Source organism: Porites lutea, chromosome 3 (assembly GCF_958299795.1).
Source record: "Porites lutea chromosome 3, jaPorLute2.1, whole genome shotgun sequence".
Lineage (NCBI taxonomy): Eukaryota > Metazoa > Cnidaria > Anthozoa > Scleractinia > Poritidae > Porites > Porites lutea.
This window is the reverse complement of record NC_133203.1, coordinates 44281768-44293939: the sequence shown is the minus strand read 5'-3', so window position 1 is coordinate 44293939 and position 12172 is coordinate 44281768. Positions and strand designations below refer to the sequence as shown.

Below are 12172 nucleotides of genomic sequence, written 5' to 3'. Positions count from 1 at the left end.
GATGAAAGGAAATTCAAAACGCTCTTCTTGTAATTCGTTGAGTCCATTGGGTGTCCAGAACAAGGATCTCGTCGCTGCCTCGCAGACGTTAATAACCAAGGTTAAGTCACGTCTGCGTCGCAAGCTATGCACAGATAGCAACATCTGCATTCTACTTCTGACCTTTCAGCTCGTTTTCTGAAAATTAAAACCAAACCTGTTTAAATTTAAGTGCCTCTTTATCTGCAAACGAATCCACCCTTAATGTTACACATATGTAACTTAATACGCTGTAAAGCATTGTCAAATTATGTCTTTTTAGCTCATTTTCTGAAAAAACAACCCTATTACAATGGCTGCAAAGGCAATAAACAATGCCAACAGCACTGGATTAATGCCACGCCCTTCTTGCTTGGAGCCTGCTCTGTTTGCTGGTGCTTCTTTCTTGGCCATGGTTGCAAAAGGACAGACTCCAGAAGTTTCTTTACCAGTCTCTTCAACAGCACTGTGAATCTCCTCAATCGTCAACTTTTTCTTCTTGGGTTGCTCTTCTTCAAAGCCAGCCAGAGTGTCGATCTCTTGAAACAGGTAGATGTTTAGCAGGAAGACATAACTGGCTTCTTTGACAATTTCATCTGCTTTCATTTTATCAAGGCGCAGTCCATCAAGGCAAGACCTGTACATCATCTTGAACTTCTTTGCATCAGGAATGTTCTCAAATACATAAAATTTTACCCCTTCGCCTGTGCTTGGAAGGTCCATTGCTTTAATTGCCATTTTACGGAGGATTTGCCCACCGGACAGATCACCAAGGTACCTGGTGTAATGATGAGCTATGAGTAGGGATGGATCTTTGTCTGCGACTTCATGGATTCTGTTCACATAGGATTTGGTGGCATCAGACATGGGAACTTCTCTCCACTCTGATCCAAAATAAAACTCCATATCCTCTTCCAAGCTCTGAAGGCGACCAAGCTCATTTGGAAAATGAACAGCCTTGAACAGCTCATGGTCCTTGTGTTTTTCACTCTCTTCCTCAAGAGCTCTGAGAACAGGAGAACAAACAGACCCAGAAGATTGATGTGACAACAGTTACTAAATAGGCCCAATGATGACAAGAAAACTTTTCTTGCATTAAAATTAATTTTTTAGAAAAAAACTGACAAAAGTCATGAACCAACCAATCAAAAAAATGTACATCAGAGGTGACCTGAATTACTTTTTAATTACATTAAACAGCTGCTGAATTGTTTTTTGTCTAATATTTTTATTGAACAAAACATTTAATGTGCATGCAAGCTAAAGAGGGAAACGAAATTGAGGGCAACAGTCAATCATCATATCCAGTTACCTAGCATATTATTGAGCTACAGTCGAACCTCTGCTAATGGCCACCTCTCTACAATGGCCACTTTTTTTTCGTCCCGGCAGACAAAAAATTCGTACATTGACTCTTGTTTAAAACCTCTCTACAACGGCCACCTCTTTACAATGGCCACTTTCTTCTGCCCCCAAGGTGGCCAAGGTAGAGAGGTTCAACTGTACATAGGTATCTGCCACAGGATACAATAATGGTTTTATTTTATGAGGTACATCAAGACTGTGGGACAATGTCTTAAGCGAAAGCAACTTTTTTGCAATGTTAATCAGTGGAAGTAAGGGGGTATATAGCCTGTCCCAAGTAAAAACTAAACCTCTGTTTAAGTATGTCTGCGAAACAACACCTAAACCTTTGTTCTAGGCCCCTACCTGTGTACCAGGATTTGAGTAGGCACCATGATTGGCCGATCAAAAAAGCTATTAATTAATTTACCAATAAGGTTAAAGGGGAAATTCGAAAAGCACTTCTGGTAGATCAAGGAGTCTTTTGGAGGCCCAGAACAAGGATCCCGGCCCAGCTTCGCAGAAGTCACTAATTGGGGTTACATCACGTCTGGGATGCAGGCTAGGGTGTGGGTGGGAATTTTGTATATCCTATACAGGGACATACCACAGGACAGTGGGTAGATAATTAATACATTTTTCCAGCCACTTGGCCCTCAGAATACAGTATACACTGTGAACATATTATATGGCTACAATAGTACATGTGCTCTGATTAGCTGTTTTCTTATAATGACCAGGCATTATTAGCTAGTTGTCCAAGGTATATACAATCTGTGTTTAACTTGCTAGTGGACATTCTTGTGGACATTTATGTTATGGTCGATTGACAGCTGTCAAAAAGTGTATCCACTGACCAGTGTCACCTGAGTGTATTGTGGGCTTGAGTGTAAAACTCATTGGGGTGACATTTTTTTTTAAGTTATCTGCTAACCAGTTGTTGGTTTTACTTGATTGCAGGCTCAGGTCCACAACGATTAAATGCCATATAATAAAAAACTTATTAACCTAGTCTTTTTGGTAATTACAGCGAAATCTCAGACCTCGGCCTGGATGTATTGACCTCACTATCGCCCGGTCAATACATCAAGGCCTCAGTAAGGCTGACAAGTATACATGTCAGTATGTGTATTCTCCAGTTTTTCGCACTGTTTTGTTACTGATGAGGAGAATTTGTTCAACAATCAATACCATTTAATTACCTATTAATATCATGGATGACAAATTAATCTTGGTTTTTTTACTTGTTTATCGTATTGAGAACTCCACACACACCGAGAAGTTTAGAGCATAAATTTTGGCTTGAGTTCACAAGTTCTGAATTTTTCAACAAGAGTGCTCTTTTGTGTGTTTAGGTTTTCCAAATGCCCCGACATCTTCATTCATAATATTTTAAAACTTCGACACCATCTTGGCACTGACATGTAAATGCAGAGAACGTTGCCATAGTAATTTTGTAATTCAAAAGTGAAATTCTAAATTAACGCTACAATTTCGCACCAAAATTAAGGAGTAATTTGCCACCCATGGTATTAGTATAGGTAATAGCATGATTTGTAGTGATATTTGGCATAAATACCACGAGTGATATTTTGAAATTGTTATGTGTAATTTCACGAGCCGTTAGGCGAGTGAAATTTGAGACAATTTCGAAATATCACGAGTGGTATTTATGCCAAATATCACGTACAAATCATGCTATTATTTGTTTATACAGTACTTACAACCAACAAAAGGTTTGTAATTTTCACATGCAGGTATTTCAAATTAAGAGGAAATACCACTGCTCTAAGCCAATCAAATTGCAGAAATTTCTCAGGTAGTGGTATAAAAGGGTTCATCTAATAGGCAGCATGACACACAGACAATTGAAATAAATGCAAAGACTTAATGAAAAGAACTAACCTGTACACAAAATAGAGATCAGCAAGGAGTTCCTTGTACCACTGTCTTTCAATTCTTCCTTTGGCAAATTCTTTAACAAAGTGCACATTCTCTGCTTCTCTATGCACTCTCTTTGTGCCTTTTTTGAGCTCCTTGGAAAGATGCATTGATGGCTCAGTTTTATCAATCTCTTCACTGACATCATTAATGACATCTTCTAGGGAGGTTTGTAGGATCTTGGTCCACCGCTGATCATCAAGCTTGTCAATCAAGGGTTTGCCGTCACTGCACACTGTCTTGAATGGACATCCCTCATCAGTCACAAACACTGGACACTCCCCAAGCTCGTCTTTCAGAGAGTGCGACACTTCATGAACATGCTTGAAAATGTCTAACAACTTAGCCCCATGAGATTCTTTGACTGAAAACTGAGGAAGACTAGCAAGCCTTTGATAAAGATCCCCAACATCCGAACTATCCTTGTAAGGACAGCCACTTTTGAACTCGGGACATTCCTTCAGGTCTTTTCCAAAGTCTTTCCTTCCAACCTTGGCAAATGGACATCCAGATTCAAATGCAGGGCAGGTTTCTTTCAAATCTGTTGGACCAACAGAATGGATTGAGGGTTTAATCTGCTCTGCTTTTACTTCTTCTGTTGGAAGAACTGACTCTGGGGGGTTTATAATGGCCTTCCCATCACTCTCAACACTTTTAAATGGGCAACCATCCTTTTGGAGCAGTGGACACCCATCAGCTTTCTCATGGCCTACACTGTGAATAACTTTCATGGTCTGCATCAGAGCTTCTTTATGGTGACAGTCCTTCTCACCACTCGGCATCTGTGATAGTTTGCTGTGGATTTCTTCCACCGATTTTGCATCCTTGAATGCACACCCCTCTTTGAACTCAGGGCATTTCTTGATCTCTTCTAAAAGAGATTCATTATCCATCTTGGCAAATGGACATCCTTCTTTGAAAGCAGGACACTTCTCTTTCAACTTACTGATGTCAGTGACTGTCTGATTTTCCAGGACATCACTAGGTGGCTCTATCAGAGGCTTCCCTTCTTTGCTGGCATCCTTAAATGGACAGCCTTCCTTTGTCTTGAAAACAGGGCACTCTCCAACTTTTTCTTCCAAACTTTTTGATTCAGAATGAATGGCCTTCAGTAAGCTTAATAACTGCTCATGTGCTGGACCTGTATGATGTTTTGATTCCGGCATCTTGGATAGCTCCTCCAACATCTCCTTGATGTTGTCCATGTTTTTGAATGGGCATCCCTCTTTAAATTCAGGACATTTCTTGATTTCTTCCATGAAGATGTCTTGAGCAAACTTAGAATAAGGACAGCCATCTTTGAAAGCGGGGCATTTTCCATGGACTGATTCTTTCTCATAAAATTCCATATCATTAAAAATCTAGCAAGGAGATAGATAAAAAAAATTAGAAATTCAGAATTTTCAAAGAGAAGGGATAATACACTGATGGGCTGATGGGAAGTAAGCTACATTTTTGTCACTCTGTCAAGCCTGGTCTTTGTGTAAGCTTTAGGGGAAGAATTAAGATTTATTACCAAACAGCAGCTGGTCAGGTCAGTGCCCAAAATAACAGCTGGTCAATAGACAATGTCCAGCCAGAATGGTGACTTGACCAGCCAAAAAATTCCCACGCCAGTCTTGTTTACCGAACACTGCTTATGTGTTTGACGATGCGGAACTAAACAAAACAATGTCATGTAAACATTTTTTGCTCGATAAGTCACATTTTTTTAACTGGACAGGTCACAAACGAGACTTGACCGAGCAAAAATTTATTTGGCTAGTCAATGTGTCTGGTCACCTCCCAAAAAATTATTTTGAGCCCTGTAAGAGAAAAAATCTTTTTCAAAAAAAAAACTAAAGATCAAGACATATATTTTTGTGATTGTGCTGCTCTGAAAGAAGCTACTGTAGATACAGCTGGTTTCATACTCAATTCTCAACTTCTTGATACTTTCAATAAATAAGCCAGTCTCAATTACAGTAAAGGTTAGTTACACCGAAGCATTCACAATAGTTCATGGACGTTATATGTGCCTATAACAGACGGTACAGCAGCAATGCCTCATTTACTGATGTAACTTCTACAGCAGTTTAGTAATGCACTTGTCATCATCTTTCCCCTAGGGTAGGACCCTGCACCAACCAGGGGAATATACACCTTATCCGATGGCTTAGCATATAATACGTGCGGAGGCCGTGTAGATATTTTGCAAGTTGCGCAGTATTTTTCCGAGCCCCGCAGGGGCAAGGAAAAATACAAGCAATGAGCAAAATGTCCACCTGTACTATATGCTAAACCATCCAATAAGAGGTTTATTATTCCGCTACAAAAAAAATTGTTATTTTGCAGTTGGCTTCTATTTTTTTGGTAAGAGTATTCAGAAACATCCTGATTCCGTCTGTGGGAATGATGTTAACAACGAACAAAATGTTTGCGCATATTATATGCCAAACCATTGAATGAGAGGTTAATTATTCTACTGCAAAAAAAAACAATGTTATTTTGGCGTCTATTTTCTGGTAAGGGTATACAAAACATTGTACAGTTCAGCCATAGTTGCTCTTTTTGCATCTGCCAGTATTCGCCCTGTTGTAAACCGGTTAAGCCAGGAACTACAGTGTATTACGGCCTCATATGTTGCGCATTTTCTTGACCTTATATGGTAAAATGACATAATAGTGGAATAACAAGTAGGGGAAAACAAGGGAATGGACTGGTTTTTTTGCCCCTGGATGGGACAAATTTCCAACATTGTTTAAAGCTAAAAGGAAACGGGCGGGGGAATTAAAAATTTGTAAAATTGTGGACGGTAACCAAGGGCCGGTATGCAACAGGGATTTATTGCTTTCCCCAGCCCATGAATTTCAAGAACACAAAAGGGGAAGTGCAAGCTTTTTCGACCTGCCAAATTTGTACAGATAAGAGGAGACCCCTGTCTTGCGAACTAGGAATGGATTAGCACATGACATGTTGGCAATGGGATTTTCATACAGGTTAGATCAAGCAGTTCACAGGCATAAACTCAGTGTTTAACCCCGTGAATCTGTCTTAGGATGTTCCTTTTCAAAACATACTGATTTTTTGAGTAATAGAGATATGATCATATTGCTTCATCAAGCCTAAAATCCATGACTGATGAGTAAATTTAATCTGCATCTATCAAGGCCAGTGGAATGACAAAGGAATTTCCCCATTTTTCTCATATGAAACTTATTCCACGGGTGCTTTGATTTGCGGTCTTTGATAGCAGAAGTGTGCAACAAGTTAAACCAGCTATACAGGTTACAACCACCATAAAAAGTCCCTTCAATCAAGTGAATCCCAATTGTAACAGGGTCTGGAAGGGGGGTCCTGATCCCACATTCCCGCCCCTTTTACGCGAGAATCCTGTATCCCCCACATTTTTCATCAGTTTCCCGAATACCGCTTTTTTTCCTCAGAAAAATACATTAAAAAGTCTAATTTCTACAAAAGCTAATAAATGTAAGATGTAGGTTGATCCTTTCGATTGATATTTTGAATTTACGCGTGTTTTTAAAGGTTTCTGGCATTCCCAACAGACACACAAACATAAATCCCGCATCCCATGCCCAATTTTTGGCGAGTCCTGCTTCCCGCGCGGGGAACAGTCAAATCCCGGATCCCATCAATATATTTGTCGTTTTCACGATTCCCGCACCGTATTTTGGTCAAATCCCGAATCCCGAAAATACCCTTCCAGACCCTGTTGTAAAAGGAAGGTATCAGGGGGATTTTCCATTGAGAAGCACTTGAACCAGGGGACATGGCACTGTTTAATTCCCCCATTCCTGGAGGAAATTGTTAAGCCCGGGATCCTACCCCAGGGGGAGGCGGATGACACGTGCATAATAACAGCACACAGACCTATCAACAATCACACCTAATTTTGTAAAACATCAAGGTCGTAAAAGGAAAGGTCTCTCAAGATCAGATTCGAATAGACCTTGTCATGGTTTTCGACGCCATCTTGACGAGTAGGAAAACGTGTGAGAAATTACAGTGTTTGTCTGAGAATCTAATGTCGAATAATTTCCGTAAAGAGGCTGTTCTAAAAAAAATATCAATTGTAAACTAAAGCTACAAAGCAAAGGATTGTCCTAAAAAATTTGGGGGGACGTACCTGAGCTTAGATGTCTCCAGAGGCTTGGTTTAGATTTTCCACAGAATTATTTGTCTGTAATTTTCCCGGGACTCTCATACAGACAAATGTATAGAAAATTTAAAAAAGTGGTTCTAGGTCTTCTAATGCATGTAACGCCGTCAAGTTTTTTCAGTAGAATTCTTAGGAGAGAAGCTTTAGTTTACAAATCATATTTTTGTCAGAACAGCCGTTCTACGGAAATTATTCGACATTAGATGCTCATACAAACACTGTTATTTTTCACGCGTTTGCCTACTCGTTAAGATGGCGAACCCGTCGAAAACCGTGACAAGGTCTATTGGAACGAGCGCATCTTAGCATAAAAACTTAACTTCATACATGGCGGGTAGCCTTTTGCTGGGTTCCTAGAGTTTTTTTAACAGACGATACGCACTCAACTCAACGATCAGCTGTCGGGTTGAAAAACTACCACAACCTCACGAAGACGTTTAAGCGCATGAACCGACAGCTGGATGTCAAAAGAAGACCGTAGTTGAGCGAAATTTGGTTAATTTTCGTTACATACCCAGGCAAAATTAAAGACCAGCATAATCGTAGCGTTCGATTTGATAAGTGCTGAGCATACCAACGATTTGAGAAAGCGCTCCTGCCGCGAAGAATTCGAAATTAGCTTTATCAGACCAACACTGGCGAACAATGGCCAGAAACAAGCCACGAACGCAGTCAAGTGAAAGGACACATTTAAAACAAAATAGCCGTCAGACAAAAAAGCGGAATTAAAAGAAAAAAGCGTTCTTCCCAACCTGTGTGAAGAGGACAACCTATGGTAAAGTAATAACGAAAAATTTACCTGAAACTTCCAGAGAAAAGCTCCAAAGGGTGCGGTGTTTACCGTGTTCGTCACTTCTCTTGCAGGGCTCTCAGGAACCTCGTTGGGCCAATATTGGCAAACTATGTCGCAGCGATGTCTTATACTTGCCAAGCAAGTTCCAATCGGCCAATGATATCGTTATATCCATCTCATGTGATTCCCTCGCGGGTTTCAGTTTCTGTAGCGTCATCGTTCCAATAATAGTAAGCTATGTTGCGCGGTCATTGTGACATTGATTTTCGCAATTGCGACATAGATTTCGCAATGCAACAATATGTCACGTTGACTAGGCGCCAAATTCTAATATGCTGTATATAAAAAATTTTTCTGCTTTTTAAGTGGTTTCAAGTATTTTGTCAATGTTGAGTTCTGTACTTTTTTTGTATTTTATTTTGTGTTTGTTTGTTTGTGTTTTTTTAAATTTTATTTAATTTATTGATTTGTATCAAAAATTCAATAAAACTGAAAGACAAAATAAGAAAGTCAGACCTGAAATACGACTGAACGAAAATAAAACCTCAGCACCCAAAATTGTATCACGCATCAAAGCCCTTGTGTGCAGCCAATACAGCGGTTCTAGTCGCAGTATAAAAGCAAGAGCGGACGAAGCCTTCACCTGCCTAGCCTAGGCTATGTTCACGCTATACCGCAGGTAACTCTGGCACGGAAAACCAGACCGGATAGGGCTTCTGTTCACACATAAGACTGGTGATTCCGGCGCGATTTCTCTAACAAGCGGAACTGTGCTCCGCCGATCTCGAACATGGAGCGTCACTCATCGGATATTCTGCTCTTTGCTGTGGTGTGAACAGGAATTCGGACCATAGCGGAAGTGAATACGTAGGACCCATTGACCCGGAAGTAAATATTCAGGAGTGGAGATTGTGATTTAAGAGCACCAAACCTTCTCTGCCAACGGGCGCTCTCGAGTCTACACAAAAAGCTTTCCGGTATGGTTTAGAGTAGGCAGACAAAACCTAAGGGATGGATCACTAGAAAAGTGAACGGGGTAGGGAAAAAATCCTTGCATAAAAGTTTCTCGTGAAAAACGTCATAAAGGCCGGAACAGCCAGAAAAAATACATTGACGCTCAGAAAAAGAAAAAAAAAATGAAAAGAAAAACATGCACACGTGGCGAACCACAGCAAATAAATGTGCCAAACAGAAACTTCCCGGCTCCCCACCCCTCCCCCCTTCATTGTTCTAATGGTCCGATCCGTCCCTGAACAAGAGAATAAAGGTTTGCGGTTGGCGTTCACTGATTACTATGTTAATTTATAATCAAGAGACTCTTGACCATTAGAGGATCTAGCCTGCGTGGCAGGTGCAAAAAGAGGAGGGGGAGGAGGGAAGGAGAAAAGCAACCTCGTTCCCAGGGTTCTCTCCAACCCGCCTTACGGATTGTCCTTACGGAGCGAGAGAGGGGGCCCCGTAGGACAGGTAGGAGAGAACCCTGGGAACGAGGTAGGGAGAAAAGCGCGATTTCGACGCCTGCTACGCAGGCTATAGAGGATCACTGATATGAGGCTGAGACACAGCTAGAAAAATATTCCAGGCCGGCACTCAGCTCGTTGATAAGCTATCTAATCAAGTTCCACGCATCTCTTACGGTTTTTTTGTTCACCATTCATAAATTGAACATTTTTATGCTATTTAATAACTACTTCAGAGCCCGCGCACCGTTCCCCCCCCCCCCCCCCCCCCCACACACACACACACACACACCACTTTTTAAAAAAATAAATACAATTAAGTAAAGTGGAAACTTGATATATAACGAAGGGTCAAGGGACTGGCAAAATATGTTCGTTATAACGAGGTTCGTTAACTTACATCGAGGTTGTTTTTCAAAAAACATTTCGTTATAGAAGTTCCACTGTAATATACATTTTCATATACATAGTATCTTTGTTGGAATAAGAATCTTACAGCATCTAAATTTATTATTGCTCCGTTTCGATCCCATCTGTCTGATGCATAGTAAGCATTAAAACGCCTATCAAACGCCTATCTCCCCAAAACTGCACTTAGTACTAGACTTCTGCGTTTTCAAACCAGCAAGGCTATGTAGCATTTGCAACGATGCGGAATAGAATCCTTTTTGATTAAAGTTCTGAATACTACTCCAGGAACTACGGTTTCTTAAAACGAATTATATCGGGCTAATGATGTGGTCTCTGACGCATTTTGATTACACTAGACAAAATGAAGGGGTTACAGGAACCTACAGTCTGCAAGCTTTCACTGGTGGATCCTGCATGTGCAAGCAGGCGCAGCAGGGGAAAGGTACTTTTCAGCGGTGTCAGGAGCATGACTCCGCTCAACAATGACTCAAGAAAGGTCCAGTATACCTGGCTGTTCTAAACAGCCATAAGGAAAGAACTGCCTAAATTCGCCTTTCCCCCCCCCGGCCCCAACCCCACCCCACTTCAAAAGAGGTGTCCCCGCACTTTAAAAACTGCTCCGCGGGCCCTGTACTTCCTCGACACCCGAAACAAACGTTTCTTTAAAGACATTTATGACTTTTTTTGCAAATTTGATAGTTAAGAATGATCATCAACAAAAGCTATTATTATTATTATTTTTTTTTTTATCTAACTGCAAGTGTCGCGCTCTCCTAACGGTTTTTCCGTTCACCATTCCTGGGACATTAGTTTTATGGTAACAATGAAGTTAGACTAAAGTGTAAGCGAAATATGCGCAGATATATTACTAAGCTTCTTTTTTCTTCTCATACTGTTCCTAGAGAAGAAACAACAATACTTAGATGATTTCCTCATCCGAACTGCAAAAATTCCTGAGCATGCTCTTACAAGGACAAAAAAGGCCCTGTAAATAATCTGAAAACGAAAACTTGTAGGGAAGATTTGCCCAGCCGATAAAAAAAAGATTGATTTATGTGTAAAAACAGCGGAAATCGGTTGTTAGAGGTGACACCATGTTTTTGGTTACCAAGGCTACCCTTGTTTTCCTGAAATATCCCATTGTCTTGAATATGGAAATTAAAGTAACAATGACAACTGTTTTTTCTGGGCCACTCATGAATTGGAATATATCCTTATAGTTAATTGCATCCGATATTCACGGAAGCAAGATTTCGGTTCAAGCTCAGGCAATCAGTGCTGCCAGTTTTCGGCTGAGTGACGCCTTGAACTTTGAATTTTCAACTACAATCATACAACGCTTGTGATAGAGGTGAGATAGTAGTAAAGCAATCGCTGGGGTTTTTGTTGTTTCGTGTAAATCGGCAGCGTTATATAAATTAGGCTTTGCCTTTGTACTTTACCCTGCCAAAAAAAGAACAAGTGCTTCTTCAGTAGACTAATTACACAAGGACAATTTCTAGTTTATAGAACGAGTTAAATGAGACAAATAAAAACAAAAACAACACAAGGAGGTAATTATTCTGTAAATTGAAAAGAAACACTTGAGTACACACAGTGTTTCTTGCATACATTACAAGGAAATTCTAGTCTCTGGTTCTGATCAATGATCATTTCCTAAGTTAAAATTGCTTTGTTTTCGCCACTCGAAAAATATCAATCACTTCCCTGTTGCTTTTATGATAATGGACGTCTTTTAAGAAAAATTTGTTAGCAAGCCATCGTTTGCTCTATTTTTAGTTATGTGCAAACAAGTCAGTTTCTTGTAAATTTTATTATTCAGTTCTACTAGAAAGATTGCAGGATTTAAAGAAAAGAAAAAAATTTACGTCACGCACTTATCAGCGCATATTTTAACGACAAAATTGTCAATTTAATGGTATATGGGACAGTTCTAGCTATTTCTAGAGCCTATTTATAAAAATTAAGGAAAACCGACACGAAATGATTACTCGAGCGTCGAGAACGGTTGACCATCTTTCTATTATCTATGATTTGACTTAGCCT

At 40.1% G+C, this 12172-nt stretch overlaps 1 protein-coding gene across 1 annotated transcript; it reads right to left on the bottom strand.

Annotated features, from left to right (window-relative positions):
- Positions 1–149: 149 nt before the first annotated feature.
- LOC140931223 (uncharacterized) lies at positions 150–8386 on the bottom strand. Its single transcript, XM_073380989.1, has 3 exons — positions 8262–8386; positions 3268–4664; positions 150–1024 (listed from the first exon to the last, which is right to left on the bottom strand). Exons 2-3 carry the CDS (start codon positions 4650–4652, stop codon positions 298–300), a joined length of 2112 nt encoding a protein of 703 aa, XP_073237090.1. The 5' UTR covers positions 4653–4664; positions 8262–8386; the 3' UTR covers positions 150–297.
- Positions 8387–12172: the final 3786 nt, after the last annotated feature.